This window comes from Macaca fascicularis, chromosome 11 (genome assembly GCF_037993035.2).
Source record: "Macaca fascicularis isolate 582-1 chromosome 11, T2T-MFA8v1.1".
Classification (NCBI taxonomy): Eukaryota; Metazoa; Chordata; class Mammalia; order Primates; family Cercopithecidae; genus Macaca; species Macaca fascicularis.
In genome coordinates this window covers 103531947-103553690 of record NC_088385.1, presented here as the reverse complement: position 1 = coordinate 103553690, position 21744 = coordinate 103531947, and the positions used below count along the sequence as shown (strand labels likewise).

The 21744-nt window shown below is 42.2% G+C and overlaps 1 protein-coding gene across 1 annotated transcript in view; it reads right to left on the bottom strand.

The window, feature by feature from the left end:
- The window catches only part of CFAP54 (cilia and flagella associated protein 54), a 377376-nt gene that overhangs the window by 339259 nt on the left and 16373 nt on the right, over positions 1–21744 (bottom strand). The window contains exons 4-8 of the mRNA XM_015431414.4: positions 19982–20153; positions 14699–14757; positions 8196–8339; positions 5196–5309; positions 4971–5072 (exon numbers count right to left, since the gene is read on the bottom strand). Of these exons, the coding sequence (XP_015286900.3) occupies positions 4971–5072; positions 5196–5309; positions 8196–8339; positions 14699–14757; positions 19982–20153 (591 nt within the window). The remainder of the gene's footprint in view (positions 1–4970; positions 5073–5195; positions 5310–8195; positions 8340–14698; positions 14758–19981; positions 20154–21744) is intronic.

Sequence of the window (21744 nt, the reverse complement as noted above, 5' to 3'; positions counted from 1 at the left end):
TCCACCAAGGCCAGCGGTATGCAGGAGCAGCTGTAACGTCAGAGACTGAGGTAATCTGGGCGGAACCCTTGCCTCCAGGGACATCGGCCCAAAGAGCCGAGTTGATAGCACTCACACAGGCCCTCACCCTAGGGGCAGAGAAAAAACTAACAGTATACACGGATAGCCGCTATGCTTTCGCTACTGCGCACATACATGGGGCCGTCTACAGAGAGAGGGGACTATTAACAGCTGAAGGCAAAGAAATAAAAAACAAGCAAGAGATCCTAGCTCTATTAACTGCTTTGTGGAAACCAAAGAAATTGGCTATTGTACATTGCCCTGGGCATCAGAAACCAACTACGCCAATTGCTCGAGGCAACTTCTTAGCCGACCAAACCGCAAACAGCATAGCAAAAGCTCCCAGTCAGCTCCTCGCGCTCCAGCTCCCTGATCCTGGCCCGCGAAATTTGCCATGTTTTCCCGACTATACCGAACAGGATCGCGAATGGATGGACACGCTTCCCCTAAAACAGGCTCAAAATGGGTGGTGGACTGATATAAATGACCAAACCATCCTACCAGAAAAATTAGGACGGCAGGTGTTGGAACATATCCACCGGACAACCCACCTGGGTGCCCGGCGAATGACAGACTTAATCAGGCACGCCAAGTTCAGAATCAGACGCATAGCTGAACTGGCCAGCGATGTGACAACAAATTGCAAAGCCTGCCAACTGAACAACGCTTGCCCCCAAACCCAGACCGCCGCAGGAATCAGGTGTAGAGGAACTAGGCCTGGTATCTATTGGGAAATAGACTTTACTGAGATAAAGCCTGGAAAATATGGGTATCAGTACTTACTTGTCTTTGTAGATACTTTTTCAGGATGGACAGAAGCGTTCCCAACTAAGAGAGAAACTGCTCAGGTTGTAGCAAAGAAAATTTTGGAAGAAATCCTCCCCAGGTATGGCTTTACCGTCCAAATAGGGTCAGACAATGGACCAGCCTTCGTTGCTAAGGTAAGTCAGGATTTGGCTTCCATTCTTGGGGCAAATTGGAAATTACATTGTGCTTATAGGCCCCAAAGCTCAGGACAGGTAGAAAGGATGAATCGGACTCTAAAGGAGACCTTAACTAAATTGACCATGGAGACTGGCGCTAATTGGGTAGTACTTCTCCCCTACGCTCTGTTCCGGGCCCGAAATACCCCTTACAGACTGGGCCTCACACCATATGAAATCATGTATGGCAGACCCCCACCCCTGGTCCCCAGTCTAAAAGATGACTTACTCAAATCTGAAACTGAAAATGTCTCTGAGCTCTTGTTCTCCTTACAAGCCTTACAGAAAATTCACCAGGAAATTTGGCCCAGACTACGAGAACTGTACGAGGCAGGACCTCCGCCGACGCCTCATCCGTTCCAGCCGGGAGACTGGGTCCTAGTCAAGCGCCACCGGCAAGAAACTCTTCAACCCAGGTGGAAAGGACCACTGCAAGTACTCCTGACTACTCCCACCGCTCTCAAGGTAGAAGGCATCGCTTCGTGGATCCACTACACACACGTCAAACCAGTGGACCCAGCATCCGACCTTCTCGGGCCATCTGGAGCACCGGTTACATGGACTGTAGACAAAGCTAAGAACAATCCCTTCAAGCTAACCCTGCGCCGTCATCCCCATAGCCGTAACCATGTCTAGCTTACCTATGCTTTTATGCCTTATGCATCTGACTCTCCTCACTGCTGTGCCGTCTAATCCCTATGTCTGGAGGTTCTGGCTCTATGAGAACAAAACTCACCCCGGGGAAACCCCCCAAGCGGGTAAACTGCTAGCTAGCGCAGACTGCCCCCCCTCAGGGTGTAATACTATAGTTTACCTCAATTTCACTAGGTTCCAGATTGCCCAACCAGCAATACCCATGATCTGTTTTGAATATGATCAAACTGAATATAATTGTAAAAATTATTGGTGGCACCAGAGTGCAGGTTGCCCATATAGCTACTGTAAGACGCACTCTGTCCGATACTGGAGAGAACAACAAGGGTGGTATTTTTACAAAACTGAGTCTCCCGTCACTTACACTTGGATAATTAGAGACCCATGGGACTCTCGGTGGACAACCCCACAACATGGGGGAGTATATTACTCATCAACTAGTACCTGGCCCAGTAGCCATTTATATCTGTGGAGAAGTCTAGTCCAGATTCAACCCTTAATCCATACACAAATCCACAGGCAAGAAACCAAGCTATCACAAGACTTGCAGCCCTTCTCCTGGCTAACTCTATTACAGGAAGGGCTAGCATTCGCCAACCTCACTGGTTTAGGCGACCTGTCCTCTTGCTTTATGTGTGCAACCCTAGGAAGACCACCATTAACGGCTGTTCCTCTATCATCCCCTCCCACAAACTATACAGGTTTTAACTCATCGATAGTCACGATACCCGATGTGGCCCTGTACCGTGACCCATACCAAGAGAAATACCCCTATTGTTATTCGGCATTTAGCAACAGCCTCTGTAACCAATCGGCTACATACCCTAATAGTCCCATATATGCTCCCCCTGGTGTGTTCTTCTGGTGTAATATGACTCTGTTAAAAACTCTGTCCAAAAGCATCTCTGACGGACAGTTGTGTATCCCTGTTACCCTAGTTCCCCGACTGACACTGCTAACCCCGGCAGAGTTCATAGGCTGGGCAGGGACCGCCCCAACTAAAACTGCGCGACATAGACGAGCAGTTTTTCTACCACTAATTGCCGGAATATCCTTAACCACCTCTGTCGTCGCAGCGGGGTTAGCAGGAGGGGCCCTACAACACTCCATGATAGAAAACGACAAGCTGTTACAACAATTCTCTGTTGCTATGGAAGACTCCGCCTATTCCCTAGCCTCCCTTCAGCGGCAGCTCACCTCCCTAGCACAGGTCACCCTTCAAAACCGCAGAGCCTTAGACTTACTCACGGCTGAGAAAGGAGGTACCTGTATGTTCCTCAAAGAAGAATGCTGTTTCTATATAAATGAGTCAGGGTTAGTTGAGGAAAGGGTCCAACACCTACACAAACTAAGCTTAGAAATGAAAAAGCAACAATTCACTACAGCCGCTAACAATTGGTGGAACTCTTCAATGTTTTCCCTTCTGGCACCCCTTTTAGGCCCCCTAATGTCTTTACTACTTCTATTCACTATAGGCCCCTGTGTGGTAAATAAAATTTTACAATTTGTCAGAGAAAGGTTTGATACCATCCAACTAATGGTCCTCCGTAGCCATCACCAGCCTCTCCTGCACCCAGAAAGTGAGGCTACATTATAAGACTCTGGAAATCCAAGATTGGACATCCAGTTACTTATGGGAGGGGGAAATGAAAGGACACAAAGATACAAAAATGCGTACCGTCCCTTCCCCCCCCCCCCGATGTTGCCAAACTCTTTGTTCTGCTTTCTAATCTCTGCACGTACCAGAGGTTTCGTAAGTTCTGTAAGTACATGTTTTTCTTTCTGAGGCCAGGTCACAAGGAATGTTTAAGTAAGATAGCCAGGTCACAAGGTGTGTTTAAGCAAGATAGCCATAAACTGGTCGTGCAACCTGATGCAATATAATTAACTGCCTTTGTGTAAAACTGCTCTTCCGCCTCAAGGGTTGTACTGAAATATCAGAAATGGCGGGAACCAATCATAGTTTGCCAAATCGCTTTGTTCAAACTCCAGCCAATCATACCTCTAATTTGTATAATGATTCTATGCCTACTTTCCTTAGACTATATAACATTGTTCGGAGCTCAGTGGGGGAGCTCTCCTGCCCGTCTCGTTTCACGAGCAAGTGAGAGCTCCAGGTTCGAACCTGTAGTAAAGATCCTTGCTGCTTAGCTTTGACTCTGGACTCTGGTGGTCTTCTTCGGGGAATAAACGGTCTGGGCATAACAACTGCAGGTTTTATTTTCCCATCTGTAATATAAAATGACTGAACCAGATGATTTCCCAAATCCTTTCCAGGTTCTGAGATTTGATACACCTCCTCTGTAAGAAACTGTTCATCTCCTTCACCATAGATTCATTTTCAATCCCTACACGGAAGCTCGCAGAAGAGGGTATATATCCATCTAGAACAGTCAGGGAGAGCTTCAAAACGATATAGAACTGGGCCCTGGGGGATATTAAGAGTCAGGAAGGCAAAGGGAAGAAGAAAAAAAAGACAAGGGGAACAAAAAGGGCTGAGGGCCCCACAGGCCTGACGTTGCCTACTCCCTGCCCTATGATCATCTTTACTAGTGTTTGCTTGTGGTTGGGAGAGGCTGTGTGGCTGGTTACAACATATGAGAAGAACAGACTCATGTCACTTCTATGCTGAGCATCACTAGATGTGCAAGGTTCCCCAGAGCTCTCTTTTATCCCCTCTGGCCAAATGACTAGCAATGTTTGAAACGAAGGCTGCTCTTCAGCCTGGCCCTGAGCAGCTTTTGTAAGGCAGAGCCCCTGATAACTAAAATAACATATGACTCCAGTAGACAATAAATTGTTTTAAGCCACCTGAGGTATGGGGGTTGTTTGTTGCTACTGGATAACCTAGCTCCTGAACATTCCCAAGGGTGAAACCTAAGGCTGATGAGAAAAGGTGCCTCCATCTTCTCTGCAGCTCAAAGCCTGCTCGCCTGCTCAGCTCACCCTAAGCGGTCAAAGACAAAGGCATGCGCAGAACCACTCAGAGGCCTATTCATTTGCAAGAGCCGGTTCATTGAAATCTTTCACTGGCTCCTCTTCAGCCTCTTGTCCTTTAAGCTTGCAAAACTGGGATTGTGCTAAGACACAAAAGCTTTGAGAAAGAGATGAAGTGAGGCTATGTGCAAACTAGAAAAACACTCTTCTATTTACCCATTGAGGCAGAGAACTGGGGGCAGAATTTAATGAGTGACTAGGCTTGAAAGACATCGGAGCATAATACAAATACACTGCAAAAAGAGTCTTAAAGAGAGAAGATATGTTTAGACTTACAGTTTGTACTTCCCTTAGGTTAATTCTTATCTTGGGTCTAAAGACAGCTTTGTTTTTTCTTCTAGATTCAAAGACTCCTCTTTTGAAGATCATCACTGCCATCTGCCTCAAAAAGCAGAATTATACATGAAATAACAATGAGATGTACTTCCCAACTACTAATATTAAGTATTTAATCAGCTGTAGAGTGTGGTAAATTTCTTTTATTTCATGAAATTTTTATACCTTTATTGTGGCCTCTCTAAAATATCTTCGCGATTCTTCCTGGGATTTTGAGGAACTCATTAATTCCAGTTGCCTTAACTCATCAATTTTAGCCAAAGCACGCCGAGCAAATGCCTACATGCGATTAAAATAAATTTAATTCATAAATCAGAATATAGTGATTAAAATGTATAAAGACAATATGTTTTGTTCTCCTAGGCATTCGATTTAATCCGTGAATTAAGCTCTAAGTTAATGCTGACTCCTTTTATCTAGTCTATCATTTTCTTTAAGAACCATTAAACTCTCCAATAAATGGTGAGATAAGGTAACTTTATGAATTATGAAATTTTAAAAAGGAAAGCTGAATATGACTTCAACAGTAGCTCCATACAGACTATCGCTTCTCAGCATTTGGCACTGCATTGTCCTCACGTGTGCGCACACACACGCGCGCGCGTGCGCGTCCTCAGTTGCTCTTCTCAAATCCCAACCTTCCTATCGTGACATGCTGTATTATCCACCTAACTGTTCACATTGACCACCAAACTGTGACTTCCTGAAAGGATCTTACTCATTTTTGTGTCTCCAGTACGCAGCACACTGTGTTTAATAAATATCTGAAGGAAGGAAGAAGGGAGGCTTTCTTATTTAATCATATCGCCATTATTATAATCCTCTAGAGATAACAAATGAGTTCAAGGGAGTTATTAAGAACTCAATAACAAGAGTTCATGTCCCTTATTTCACCATCTCTTTGAAATATTTCATTCACCATTTGTAATTTTTAATGAAGATGCTTCTAGACCAACTACAATATTAACATATATGAAGGGTTACATTTTCCAATAAAGAAAAATCCCAAATGGGATCAAATGGCCAAAACGCTATAAAAGTTTCATTCCTTAATAATCTTAATAGCTACAGAACAAAATATGCCACCACTAGTACACTGAAGTTAACTATATATATATATATAGCTGGGATTATAGGCATGAGCCACCATGCCCAGCCTGAAGTATATATATATATGATGAGTTGTCTTTCTGGAATCTATCTTGAGCTATACAAGTAACCCATGAAGGTTGAATTAGGCTGTTCCTCTGCCTATGTGCCACCAGCATCTAACCCTTCAGAATTAGTTCAGGCAGGAAAAACTAAATGAAACTGTGAATTGGCCAGATGATTTATTTATGGTTGTTAACAAGATATGAACAGGCATGTGCACAGCCATGAAGGCAGTCCTACACAAGACTTCCAGCCAAAGAGGCTGACTAGAGCAGAAGTCCAGCTTATGCCCCACATACCAAACCATGCACCCTCATGCAGGAACGTGTTGGCCCAAATGAAGGGGTGCTTATTTCTCATTCTCACCAAGGCCCCATCCACTGACCAAGCCAGGTATCATGTAATGTAGAGAAGGTGCCTTTTTCAGATTTACACTGGGGAGCTCTACAGGCCAATAGAAGCTCTGGAGTATATATATATATATATACACACACACACACACACACACACACATATATATAAATTTTATATATATATATAATTTTTTTTTGAGATGGAGTTTCACTCTTGTTGCCCAGGCTGGAGTGCAATGGTGCGATCTCAGCTCACTGCAACTTCAGCCTCCCGGGTTCCTGCCTCAGCCTCTTGAGTAGCTGGGACTACAGGCACACACCACCATGCCTGACTAATTTTTGTATTTTTAGTAGAGACAAGGTTTTGCCATGCTGGCCAAGCTGGTCTTGAACTCCTGACCTCAGGTGATCCACCCGCCTTAGCATCCCAAAGTGCTGGGATTACAGGCATGAGCCACCACGCCCAGCCTGAAGTTAAGTTATATTTCAAGTACTCAATCAAAAAGATATGAAAGAAGGAAAAACAAAAAAATAGAGTATATTAAATGGTCGTTAGAAGGTGTATTCAATTAGCTGGGGATAGTGGTGTGCATCTGCAGTCTCAGCTACTTCAGAGACTAAGACTGCAGTGAGCCGTGATCAGACCACTATACTTCAGCCTGGGCAACAGAGCAAGACTCTGTCTTAAAAAAGAAAGAAAAAAAACAAAAGAAAAAGAAAGTGTATTAAATGGTGGTTAGCAGAGAAAAGCAAGACAAGAGTGTACTAAGTCATAAGGAACACAAAACTAAACGAGGAGGGAAGGCGGCTTGTGTCCAAGAGCAAAATGAGGATGGAAAGACAGCAGACAGAAATTTTTGAGATCTATTGCACAGCATGGTGATCATAGTTAACAACAATGTATTGCATATTTCAAAATTGCTAATGAATAGATTTTAAGTGTTCTCACTACAAGAAAAAGGCATGTGAGAAGATGAATATGTTAATTAGCTTAATATAATCATTCCACAGTGTATACATCCAACAAAACATCACATTGTACCTCCTAAGTATATACAATTATTATTTGTCATTTAAAAATAAAAATCTTAATTTTAAAAAATCCAAAAATCTTACTCAGAAAAGGAGCAAAAGAAGGTGAAAGTGAATAGAGAATAAAGGAGAGACCAGAAAGGAGGGCGAGAGAAACAGAATGGAAAAGCCAAACAAATTTGTGCAAATAAAGCCTTGAACTTTTGTCTTTGCTTCATTTCAATTCTTTGGTTGGGTTTTGTTTTTCGCCTTGCAGACATCTAAGGAAGAAAACGCTGGATACGCTCTATTTTAAAATATTGGGCCTGGGCATGGTGGCTCACACCTGTAATTATGAGAGGCCAAGGCAGGCAGATCACCTGAGGTCAGGAGTTCAAGATCAGCCTGGCCAACGTGGAAAAACCCTGTCTCTACTAAAAATACAAAAATTAGCTGGGCATGGGTGGCACATGCCTGTAATTTCAGCTACTCAGGAGGCTGAGGCAGGAGAATCGCTTGAACATGGGAGGCAGACGTTGCAGTGAGCCAAGATCACGTCACTGCACTCCAGCCTGGGCAACAGAGCGAGATTCCATCTCAAAAAAAAAAAAAAAAAAATCCGACTCCTCAGAGTTAAAAAGCAGCATACCTCTCCATGAATTCCGGCTTGGCAGTCATAGCAGCACTGGCAAACAGCTGTGTAGAGAGTAGTGCGCCATGTCAAGTACCTGAGCGACAGGAGCGGGACCAAGGACTCCATACACATGCTGGCCCACAGGAGATACTCTAAGGCCTGCAAAATAAAGGGCACCATTGGATTTGTTTTCATTTTAAGCTAATAATGATAATTGTATTAAATATAATCAAATTCTAAGTTGTGAGCACAAGTTGCTGATTACTTAAACCAAAAATACCATAAATAACATGTCAAGAAGAAACAAGCATTTAAAAAGTAAAAGATAATTTAAAGAACTCAAAATTTCAAGCCATTTTGGAAGACATTCTAAAATGTCTTTTTGTTTGTTTGTTTTTAGAGAGTCTTGCTCTGTCACCCAGGCTGGAGTGCAATGGCACAATTGCAGCTTACTGCAACCTCCGCCTCCTAGGTTCAATTGATTCTCATGCCTCAGCCTCCTAAGTAACTGGAACTACAGGTGTGCACCACCACACCCGGCTAATTTTCTATTTTAGTAGAGAGGAGGTTTTATCATGTTGACCACTCTGGTCTTGAACTCCTGACCTCAAGTGATCCACCTGCCTAGGCCTCCCAAAGTGCTGGAATGACAGGCATGAGCCACTGCACCCGGCCTATCTTGTCTTCTTAGAAGCTTCTCCGCTCATTTTTATTAATATTTATCATGTCAACAGTAGTCTAGGAATTAACTCCAATGATACAATTGTTATTTGTTAGCGTGGAACCAGTACATTATTCTGAAGATTAGCTGGTATAGGGGGTAAGGAAAATGAAAAAGGCTTACAGCCTGGGGCCTGCGGTGCTTAGTAGAAATGGTCCAAGATTAGAATCAAATAAACCAGAATTTCAGTCCCAATTTTACCACCTAGTGACTGGATCATTTTACCTCTTTAGGGCTCAATTTTCTCATCTGTAAAATGGGTATTTTTTCACATCACAATAGTGTTGTTACGGAGAAAGAGATAATGTACATGACATGCTAGGAAAATACTTCCACAATCTAAAATAAAATCCACCTTGATATACCTCCAGTGCATTAGTCCTCATCATGCCTTCCAGCACAGCACAAGGCAGTCCAAAACTCACTTCTAAATTACAGCCATCCAGAAATCTAAAAACACTTATGCAGCCTGCCCTCTCCCTCGGCTCTCTCATCCAGGGTAAATATCCCCAAGTACTTCCATCCCTCACAGAACTGCACTGCCCTTCTCCACCATGATTGGCCTTCTATGGCTTTGCCCCAGGTTGCCAGCATCCTTTCAGGGTGTATGGCTAGACCACAGTACAGTGAATGCTCTCAGTCCCTGGCTATGGACACTGTACCTCTTCTAAATTAGACTGAGGTTGATTCATTGCTGTTTTTGTTGTTGCTGCCATTGTTATTGTTGTGAACTTTGTGAACTGATACGAAATTAATCATATCACCAGAAACCCTTGAATTTTCTCACATTTGCTGCTCCCTAACAATCTCTATTTCAGATTTTTGCATTTGGATTGTTGTGGTTTGGGTTGGGTGGTATATGATTAAGCCATGCCTAAATTTCCCCTTTAAATTCACATCTTTCTAAAATCCTTCAGGACTCCTGGTATTAGAAATGTCACATTTCAAAACAAAAATAGCTCCAGTTAACAATTGTTCACATTGTATTTGATTTGTTTATGGAAAATCAAAGTTTTTTGTGCCAGAAGGGATCTTAAAAGTAACCTAGCTTGACTCCATGAGGCTAAACTCATTCTAAGCAAAAGAGCTGGGGCTGAAACTCAGGTCTTTGAACTCCCCAGTGCAGTGTTCTTTCCACTACACAGAGGAGCCTTGACAAAGGGGAGAAGCTCACCATAAACCACATAGGGTTATGAAAAACTATCTTTCAAGTTTAAACAGGAAAAGCCATTTTCAAAATATGACTCAATTTGTAGCATTTTTTTCTTACCCTTAAAAGCTACAAATAATTGTTTCTATTAATTAAAAAAAAATTAAAAGGATACATCAGGACTATTCTCTTCACGGGAAAAAAAAAAAAAAAAAACTTTGAAAAGTCAAATAATATCCATATCCAAAACAGGGCCCCAGTAAGAGCATGTTGCAGGTGTTCAGCAGGAAACATACACACGATTAATCAGCTCAGCCACAGGATGGCGCTGCAGCCTCATTTATATCAGTTTACACCATTTAAAGAAAATGACAAGCAATTTCAAAGTTGGGACTTAAAGTTTATGTAATGGTATGTGAAATAATTTGACAGTAATTGTTCAAGCCACATACATTGTCAAACTACTTCAGTTTCATAGTAAAATGAAACAGAAATCAATCGTTTCTTAGAATGAACAGATTCTAGATGTATTCTTTAATGTTTGCTGAGTACTATACTACAGTTTTAAGTGCCACCAAAGAAACTACTCCATAAACAAAAGCAAAATGGTCGTATGTCCTCAGGGAAAGAGGTTTCAGAAGTCTGACCACCCTCTATTCCCTAAGCTTATGCTGGTGACCTGCTGCAGCACTAGGGAAGAGCCCCTGGTTAGTTCTCGCTTTCAGGATGTCGTTAGGAAGACAGGGTTATATCAGAAAACATCAATCCCTTCTCTGCAGCTTCTCCATTTGAGTAAGTAAACCAAAATAGAATGGGTCATGATGGGATTCCATTTAGTCAACAGACGTGCATTATTCTAACGGTACAGGGTGACATTGCCCCTGGTCTCAGTACATCTCTGACTAGATGTGTGACCCTCAGCAAAGTAACTTTTCCCAGCCTCAGCTCGCTTATCTATTCCATAAGATAGAGGTAATGGCCAGGCGCGAAGGCTCACACCTGTAATCCCAGCACTTTGGGAGGCTGAGGTGGGCGGAACACGAGGTCAGGAGATCGAGACCATCCTGGCTAACACAGTGAAACCCCGTCTCTACTAAAAATACAAAAAAAATTAGCCGGGCGTGGAGGCGGGCGCTTGTAGTTCCAGCTACTGGGGAGGCTGAGGCAGAAGAATGGCGTGAACCTGGGAGGCGGAGCTTGCAGGAAGCCAAGACCGCACCACTGCACTCCAGCCTGGGTGACAGAGCGAGACTCTGTCTCAAAAAAATATGTAGGCCGGGCGCGGTGGCTCAAGCCTGTAATCCCAGCACTTTGGGAGGCCGAGACGGGCGGATCACAAGGTCAGGAGATCAAGACCATCCTGGCTAACACGGTGAAACCCCGTCTCTACTAAAAAATGCAAAAAAACTAGCCGGGCGGGTTGGCGGGCGCCTGTAGTCCCAGCTACTCGGGAGGCTGAGGTAGGAGAATGGCGTAAACCTGGGAGGCGGAGCTTGCAGTGAGCTGAGATCCGGCCACTGCACCCCAGCCTGGGCGACAGAGCAAGACTCCGTCTCAAAAAAAAAAAAAAAAAAATATATATATATATATATTAGAGAGAGAGAGAGGTAATAACAGCAGTTTTCTCAAAGTGGTGCTGTGAAGGATAAATGAAAGCGCTTACAAGCATGCTTGATGACAGCAGATTCATTCAATCAATGCTAATGATGATGATGCTCCTGCCCACCTCATAAGTCTTTCACAGGACCTAGCACACACTACAGATTCATTAAGAATAACAAAAGCTAGCCATCATTGCCTAGATCCTATACAAACGGGAGTTTAGACAGCGTGAGGAGCCCAGGTCTATTTCTCCTTCCATCTTATGCTATAACATACTTGAACTCTGAAGTCACTACAGAATTCAAATCCCTCAGACCCAGGACATCTCACACATGGTGGGACCTCCAAGGACTTGTCTCCATTAAATGGACCCATCAAATCCATTTTTAGCCTCAGCTCAGGAATCAATTTACCATCTGGGGGTCTGGGAATTACTGGTGAAAATTATTAATTTCCTTGAAACATACTATATTGAACAAACAGAAAGAATGTCATTCAGATCTCCAAGTGCCAAATGTACAACCACCCACCACCCCAAAATTATTGCATCTCTCACTTCCCATTCCCATCTCACAAGACTGGCACCACAGAACTATACTCAATTTGGGCTAGGCGCCATGGCTCACGCCTGTAATCCCAGCACTTTGGGAGGCTCGAGGTGGGCAGATCACTGGAAGTCAGGGGTTCGAGACCAGCCGAGCCAATATGATGAAACTCCATCTCTACTGAAAATACAAAAAATTAGCCGGGCATGGTGGTGGGTGCCTGTAATCCCAGCTACTCACGGGCTGAGGCAGGAGAATCACTTGAACCCAGGAGGCAGATGTTGCAGTGAGCTAAGATGGTGCCACTGCACCTAGCCTGGGCGACAGAGCAAGACTCAGTCTCAAAAAAAAAAAAAAGGAAAAAAAGAACTATCAGAAAATATCAACCCCTTCTCTGCAGCTTCTCTATTTGAGTAAGTAAACCAAAACAGAATGGGTCATGATGGGATTCCATTTAGTCAACAGACGTGCATTATTCTAACAGTACAGGGTGACATTGCCCCTGGTCTCAGTACATCTCTGACTAGATGTCTCATTTTACAGGCAATTTTTTAGTATCATTTTACAGGCAATTTAAGTTTTGAAATATAATTAACAAAAGAATAATTTTAGTGGCATAATTTATGTACCCTGTGCTTTTATTAATTCATATAAAATATTATTGGTTCCCATGGTTTCCTTATGGTTGAAAAACTGAAGATTTATCTCCTAATAAGATTAGAATACATATTTAATCAGCATGACAAAATACTCAACTATCCTTATTTTACCAGAGACAAACTCAAGGTATATGAGGCAGAGAGGAAATGTCTTACAAAGGTTATGAATAAGAAATTATTTTAAGATGACTGTCACTTTAAAATTCTCTCAGCATTAACAAGCACAAACACTAACAGTCAAATGTTGGCACAGACATCTCTGCCCTTCAAAGCTTTGGCAGCAAGCACTGCAGCAGACCAAACTATGATGGTCCTGTGAAGCCGTGTTTGTTGTTGTTACACCAAGAGCAACCAGAGTATGCAAATTCTCTTTAGGAAATCATGTGGAACTGAATATAGCATCATTGCAATAGTCTGTAGGCCAAGTTTACATTAGACCTGGGACAGTCCCCCTCAATTTAATTCACACTCAGAAAGCTGGCACAGAGCTTCAAGTCACTGTCTGTCATAGAGTTTTTTTAATTTGAGAAGCAAAACAGAGAGAGAGCACATAATTAATGTTATCCATTGAGCATGCAAATTTCTTTACTTCCATTTTTATTTTTCAAATGTTGTCAGCTTTTAAGATACTTGGCTATGCTTTGAGGAAATAAGAAAAAACGTATCTCTCCTCAGTGTTAGAATATTCAGGGTAAGGTTCTGCATGGAATAAAGAACAAAAGTAGTCATGTTTCAGATGCCAGCAACAACTCAAGCTGGGTTGCAACGGGAGTATGTTCGCCCTTCTTGGCCTACATTCCAATAACTGGAAAATTAATACAGGGAATAAATATGTCTCCCGCGGACAAAAACGCTACCAACATTGTAGGGAAGTCAATAGAAGTGTCAGCAACTTCCTCAAGCTAACACTGAGCAGTGAGTACTGGTAAGAATCTTATTATAAAATAGTCTCCTTGCCTTCGTCATGCAGCTGGGTTAGAGTTTAAGTGTGTATTCACCCGATTAGCATGCAGACCAGAAGTGGAAGCGCTTCAAGCAGAATAAAATCCAAGCTCCATATAATGACATAAAGCGGGTAACCATAGTTTATCATCCAAACCAGGACACCTTTTTTAAATTTTCTATTTTATTTTATTTGAGACAGAGTCTTGTTCTGTCACTCAGGCTAGAGTGCAAAGTGGCATGATCTCGGCTCTCTGCAACCTCTGCCTCCCAGGCTCAAGCAATCTTCCCACCTCAGCCTCCCAAGAAGCTGGGACTACAGGCATGTGCCACCAGGTCTGGCTAATTTTTGCATTTTTTGTAAAGACGGGGTTTTGCAATGTTGGCCAAGCTGGTCTCTAACTCCTGGCCTCAAGTGATCTGCCTGTCTAGGTCTCCCAAAGTGTTAGGATTACAGGTGTAAGCTACTGCACCCGGCCCAGGTCACTTTTACTAGTAAAAGTGGGCGCTACTGATAATTACTAACAGGACAACAGGCATAAACCAGGACTTTGCTGGGCAAGCCAGGATGGGTGGTCACCCTACCTAAAGCTATACTAACCAGATGGATGTTCACTATCAAGTGTGACAAGTACGACTATCTGAGACACAGAGAATACTGATATCCTCAGGAACTTCCTTTCTTTTCATTAACATTTTATCATCTATATTTTAACATATGATCCCTATGAAAGCAAAACTAAGAATAATAATGCTATATAATATATATTTACTAAATTTTATATTATATAATTCTCCAAATATTCCTTGTTTAACATTCAATATACTACATAATGAAAGCCTTAAGAAAAATAGAATAGGAAATAGAGGAGAAAACATTTGTTCAGTACATTTCATACCTTGGAAGACTGACCTATGACCATCAGTTTTCTGCAAATGGTGTAAATATAAATGGTACCTGGATGGAGAAAATGATTGTTAACATGTTGTACAGTCAAATGATAGAAATTTTATATTCCAATTTCTGTGGTTCAAGTCTGTAGTTCCCAAAACAAGTGATCTCATGAGAAAGTCTGATAAATGGTACACAGAGTCATACTCATCATAATTTTTCGTGTAACTTGTCAACAAAATAATTAAAATAATTAATATGGCCATATTTTAAATATGTTGACACAAGAATCTTTTAGTCTCATTTTACAGGCAATTTAAGTTCTGAAGTATAATGAACAAAAGAATAAGTCTAGTGGCGTAATTTATGTACCTTGTGCTTTCATTAATTCATATAAAATATTACTGGTTCCCAGCTGGGTGCAGTGGCTATGCCTGTAATCCCAGCACTTTGGGAGCCTGAGGCAGACAGATCACGAGGTCAGGAGTTCAAGGCCAGCTGGGCCAATATGGTGAAACCCCTTTCTACTAATAATACAAAAATTAGCAGAAGGTGGTGGCATGCACCTGTAGTCTCAGCTACTCAGGAGATTGAGGCAGAAAAATTGCTTGAACCTGAGAGGCGGAGATTAGAGTGAGCCGAGATCGTGCCACTGCACTCTAGCCTAGGCGACAGAGCAAGACTCCATCTCAAAAAGATACATATTATTGGTTCCCATGGTTTCCTTATGGTTGAAAAACTAAAGATTTATCTCCAAATAAGATCAGAATACATATTTAATCAGCATGGCAAAATACTCAACAAGGAAACTCATAATAATTTAAAAATCACAATGCATAACAAGTCACATTATATTCACTCTTGGACTCATATAACATTTTTCCCATTATTAAGTTGTGTCCTATAAGCATTCTAATGAAAAACAGCATTTCCAACACCTAAGTAAGGTTACTCAAGTATGCTTTTTTGTCAGACCATTAATTAAAAGAGGATAGAAGGCTGGAGGAAGGGTTGAAGAGAGGAGTGGGGAACATCACCATACTTCTCTCTGCATACAAGCAGTTTATCAAGCTATAAACATAACCAAAAGATGGTAACATGCTTTTAAAAGGCATGTAATTATAACAGGAGTCTAAATATTTTCTATAAAGTATCTAATATTTGTAACTATAAAAGTTCAACAGTTATGAATTCTATGTTCAGGTTTAAACTTTAAAAGCTTCTGATGGCTGGGCATGATGGCTCACACCTGTAATCCCAGCACTTTGGGAGGCCGAGGCGGACAAAACACCTGAGGTCAGGAATTCGAGACCAGCCTGGCCAATGTGGAGAAAACCCATCTGTACTAAAAATACAAAATTAGCTAGGCATGATGGTGTGCACCTGTAATCCCAGCTACTCAGGAGACTGAGGCAGGAGAATCGCCTAAGCCCAGGTGACAGAGGTTGCAGTGAGCCAAGATCGCGCCACCGCACTCCAGCCTGGGTGACAGAGCAAATCTCCATCTCAAAAAAAATGAATAAATAAAAAGTTTGTGAGAAAATGGCAACTGCACCAAAACATCTGTCACTTGATTAAAACACAACTGTAAGCATCATAAACATCAATTACACAAATCAGTGACCCCCCAAATTGAACAAACTTTAAACTTAAACGTATAGTACCCTAAATTTCATAGAGAATGCAATTGGTCCTTAATGCTCAGGGACTCGGCATTATCTGTCTGACTACCCCCAGCACCTGCAGTTATTCATTCCACTGAAGATCCACTGGGGAAGAAACCACTCGACTAATAACAACTCGAGCTCAGCAGACTTATCTCGATGAGGCTTTGTTGACCTCTACTCTTTATCTTTTTCATTTCTTTTTTTTTTGAGATAGAGTCTCGCTCTGTCACCCAGGCTGGAGTACAGTGGTGCAATCTCGGCTTACCGCAACCTCCACCTCTTGGGTTCAAGTGATTCCCGTGCCTCAGGCTCTCGAGTAGCTGGGATTACAGGCACTTGCCACCACGCTCAGCTAATTTTTGTATTTTTAGTAGAGACGGGGTCTGGCCATGTTGGCCAGGCTGGCCTCGAACTCCTGACCTCAAGTGATCTGGCTTCCCAAAGTGCTGGGATGAGACGCATGAGCCACCATTCCTGGCCTCTACTCTTCATCTTTAAAAATAAAATTGTATAAGTGTTTCTTTGTAGGAAAAAAAAAAATAGTCACCAAGTAAAAATATGCACAGGAAACACATGCCTGTCCACAAAACATGTGATGAGGATGTAAGCCAGGAGCCTATATAAACATGCCAGTAACGGGGAACTGGGAACTCAGGAAGGCCTCAGGAGACTGCCCTCAAGAATGACAAGGGCCTTCTGTATTTCAAAAAGGTGCCTTTAACCTTTCCAGCCCTAAAAGGTTCTAATTGTAACTGAGTCCTTTGACAGTTCAAAATCTTGGCATGGCTCACAAATTCCTGCTGCAAAAGCCAGACTCAAGAGAGTAAATGGTATCAGATGGAACACAGACTGAATCTTTATGATCTCAGGGTATTTCTGGAAGTTTGTTTGGCTTTGTTCCTTTTTGAGATGGAGTCTTGCTCTGTCACCCAAGCTGGAGTGCAGTGGCATGATCTTGGCTCACTGCAACCTCCACCTCCCAGGTTCCAGCAAATCTCCTGCCTCAGCCTCCCGAGTAACTGGGATTACAGGCATGTACCACTATATCCAGCTAATTTTTGTATTTTTAGTAGAGACCCAGTTTCACCATGTTATCCAGGCTGGTCTTGAACTCCTGACCTCAGGTGATCCGCCTGCCTTCGCCTCTCAAAGTGCTAGGATTACAGGTGTGAGCCACCGTGCCCAGCCTAAATTTTTATTTTAAAACCAAGATTGGTTAAATATTTGAAGAAACCAAGGGTGTGTGTGTGTATAACAGTCAATTAAAAGTAAATACAGTAAATGTCTAACTGAAAAGGTCAAACGTATTTTGATAAGTTACCAAGGCACATTTGACCTTTTCAGTCAAATATAGTTTTGACTACTTAAATTCCAAATTGTCAAAACTTCAGGGTCTTTGCACTTGTTGATCCCCCAGCTGGAATGCCCTTCCACCAAATACCCAGAAACTTCACTATCCAAACTCCTTCAGGTCTTTGTTCCCCAGTCATCTCAACAGCCCAGCCCCTGCTCTCTCTATCCCCTTCTGGCTTTGACTTTTCTCCATAGCACTCGTCACCATCTGACACAATTCAGTTTTGATTTGTTTAGCATCTCCCTGCAATGGAAGTCAGCATGAGAGTGGATTTTGTCTATTGTCCACTCCTGTGTCCCTAGCACCTAGAACAATGCCTAGCATATGGTAGGCATTCAGTAAGTTTTAGATGAATAAATTAAAACAGGGAGAGTAGTTACTGAAACTAAGTATCTGTATCTCCCAGAACCCAGTAATTCCACTCCTGGGCACAGATCCCAGAAAACTCTTGCACAGGTCTATAAAAGGACATGTGTAAGGATATTCATTGCAGAATTATTTGTGCAGTTAGAGAGGTCAGGCAAACCAGGTGCTCATCGCCAGGCCTGTATGGATATCTGGAATATAATTCAGCAGGCTGAGTTAATGAATTAGATTTACATACAGGAACTTAGCTAGATTCTAAAACCACAATATTCAGCAGGGAAAAATAATAGGAAACAGAATAAAATCTAGAGCACAATGCCATGTGTATTAAAAAAGAGAAAAAGAAAAAAGCACATACCAAGAAAAGGGTATCAAGGATACAGAAATAATCTTTTTTTTTTTTTTTTTTAAGACTATTGAGAGAGGCCGGGCATGGTGGCTCACACCTGTAATTCCAGCACTTTGGGAGGCGGAGGTGGGCGTATTGCCTAAGGCCAGGAGTTCAAGACCAGCCTGGCTACCATGGTAAAAAACCGTCTCTACTAAAAACACAAAAATTAGCCAGGTGTGGTGGTGCGTGCCTGTCATCCCAGCTACTCGGGAGGCTGAGACAGGAGAATCGCTTGAACCTGGGAGGTGGAGGTTGCAGTGAGCCAAGATCATGCCACTGCACTCCAGCCTGGGCAACACAATGAGACTCCATCTCAAATTAAAAAAAAAAAAAAAAAAAAAAAAAAAGACTATTGAGAGAAATGTAATTCCAGTGCTTTGGAAGGCTGATGCAGAATGGCTTGAGACCAGGAGTTCAAGGCTCAAGGCTACAGTGATTGTGCCACACTGCACTCCACTCTCGGTGAGAAAGCGAGACCCTGTCTCAGACAAAAAAATAAAAAATAAATAAAGACTATGTTTGGGTTGTGATCTTAAAAGGGGTAAAGACAGGGAATCATGCTCATTTCCACCACTCAAACAAGGGCTGACCATAGAGCTCAACCAGTGGGCCTAACACAGAACTGCTGCTCCTTCTCTGTCCCTGCCAAGATGTGTGAGAGATGGCAGTGGTGGTGCAGGTAACATCGAATCTCTGGAGGATGATCAGACACAAAAGCTTAATAATCACTGGACTGAAAAAATCTCATCAAAGTTGGCCTCATCTCTGGCAGCAAATGTAAAGTCTGATTTCAATCAAAATGTCAAAACATGACTTGGGGGTGGGTGAGAAAGGAAAAGGCTAGAAAATATACTTTCAGTTGCCATGGATGAGGGAAAATCCAATATGTTTCCTTGAAGTTATTTGATCCTGGCTTATGCACATTGAACACACTGTCATTATTATTTTCCTTTTAAAAATATATTATCCAGAGGACAATACAGTAAGTTGCAACTTTAAAATAGAGAAAAGCAAGTATTACATTTTTTAGCTGAGATTCATTTCTTCAGACATACACATAATGTACGTGTGTGTGTGTGTGTGTGTGTGTTCCTCAGCGCTTCTCACTCAAAATCAAGTAGGAGGAGAACGTCACTTTGTAGAAACCCAAAGCCAAGTTGTTTGAGGACAGGGCCAGTAAATGGGTGATGCTTAGAAGCAATCTAACCTGCACTGGTTCTTTGACCTTTCCCCATCTATATTTACTCGTTAACTGTGGCTCTGCTTTTTGAACACCCAACAGTGATTATTCCCACAGTCTCTGACCCTTTCCCCAGTGAAAACCCAAAGACATGCATTATTCATCCCAACTTAAAAGGACAAACATGTCATACAAATGTTGAAAAAAAATACAATCATCCTATTATGAAATGCATATGTTTTAAATCACAAGGTACTCAAGCTACTGTCAAACTTAGTATTGAAGTAACTTTCTGAAAGACACAATGGAAAATAAAATACATCAGCATATACCATTGAAGATAATCCAGCAAAGATGCTCCTGTGGCAGAGCCACCTGCATGATGAGCCTTAAGGACGACAAGATATGCAGACACTGGACCACAGATTCTTTATTCTGCAGGTTTTCATCACTGTCACAGACCAGCTGGTAGTTGCACATATTTTTGCCACTCAAAGCATGAAACTGAAACACACGGGAAAATAGAAATAGAAATAACTGACCAGGAACAGTAGCTCACACCTGTAATCCCAGCACTTAGGGAGGCGAATCACCTGAGGTCAGGAGTTCGAGACCAGCCTGGCCAACATGGTGAAATCCTGTCTCTACTAAAAATACAAAAATTAGCTGAGCATGGTGGCACATGCTTGTAATCCTAGCTATTTAGGAGGCTGAGGCAGGAGAATCATTTGGATCTGGGAGGCAGAGGTTGCAGTGAGCCAAGATCGCGCCACTGCATTCCAGCCTGGGTGACAAGAGTGAAACTCCATCTCAAAAAAAAAAAAAGAAAGAAAGAAAAGAAAGAAAAAGAAAAAAGAAATAGAAATAGAAATAACTTAGGAAAGCATTTCTCAGAATGTAAAAATCTAAAATGGAAACAATTATGGATAATTAATTTAATAGTGTAGAAAAAAACATGATAGATGGGTTTCTTTAAAACATCCATCTAGTTAAGACTAGCTTTCCTTAGTCAAAAGAAATTCAAAAAGAAAAAAAAAATCCTCTTGCCAAAAATACAGAATTGAATCAATTGTTATAAGCTCACCCAGTGGCATTTTAACTTATTTATTAATTCAGATGTGATTATAACCATTTACACAATTCATTCAACAAACGTTTCTTGAGCACCTCTATTAGCCACACTCTGCTAGGCAACAGGGACTCCAAGATGAGGAAGAAACGGACGCTGCTCTTAGAGGAGGGAAAACAGTTCCAGGCTCATGCCTCCAGGCTCAAGCAGCATTGAAGGGACTGCTGTGGTCACTGAATTGAAAGTATTTTGTAAGGTTGGATGAGACCGTTTAAAATAAAGAAGCGAGGCCCAGGCAGGCAGATCACCTGAGGTCAGGAGTTCAAGACCAGCCTGGCCAACATGAAGAAACCCCATCTCTACTAAGAATACAAAAATTTGCCGGGCATGGTGGTGCACACCTGTAATCCCAGCTACTTGGGAAGTTGAGGCAGGAGAATCACTTAGGCCCAGGAGGTGGAGGTTGCAGTGAGCCAAGATTACACCACTACACTCCAGCTTGGGCAAGAGTGAGCCTCTGTCTTAAAAAAAAAAAAAAAAAAAATAGTGAGGCTATTATAGGGTGAACCAAGCTCAGAAAAATAGAGAGCATTCCATATATTCCAAGGAATTTGGAATTTAGCCAAAAGGCAAAGTCAATGGGTAGTGGAACAAAAAGACAGATTTCTACTTTATAAATTAATTGGCCAGACACGGTGGCTCACACCTGTAATCCCAGCACTTTGGGAGGCCAAGGCAGGAGGATCATGAGGTCAGGAGTTCAAGACCAGCCTGACCAACATGGTGAAACCCTGTCTCTACTAAAAATACAAAAATTAGCTGGGCGTGGTGGTGGGCGCCTGTAATCCCAGCTACTCAGGAGGCTGAGGCATGAGAATCGCTTGAACCTGGGAGGCAGAGGTTGCAGTGAGCCGAGATCACACCACTGCACTCCAGCCTGGGCAACAGAGCAAGACCCCGTGAAAGAAGAAAGAAAAGAAAGAAAAGAAAAGAAAAGAAAAGAAAAGAAAAGAAAAGGAAAGGAAA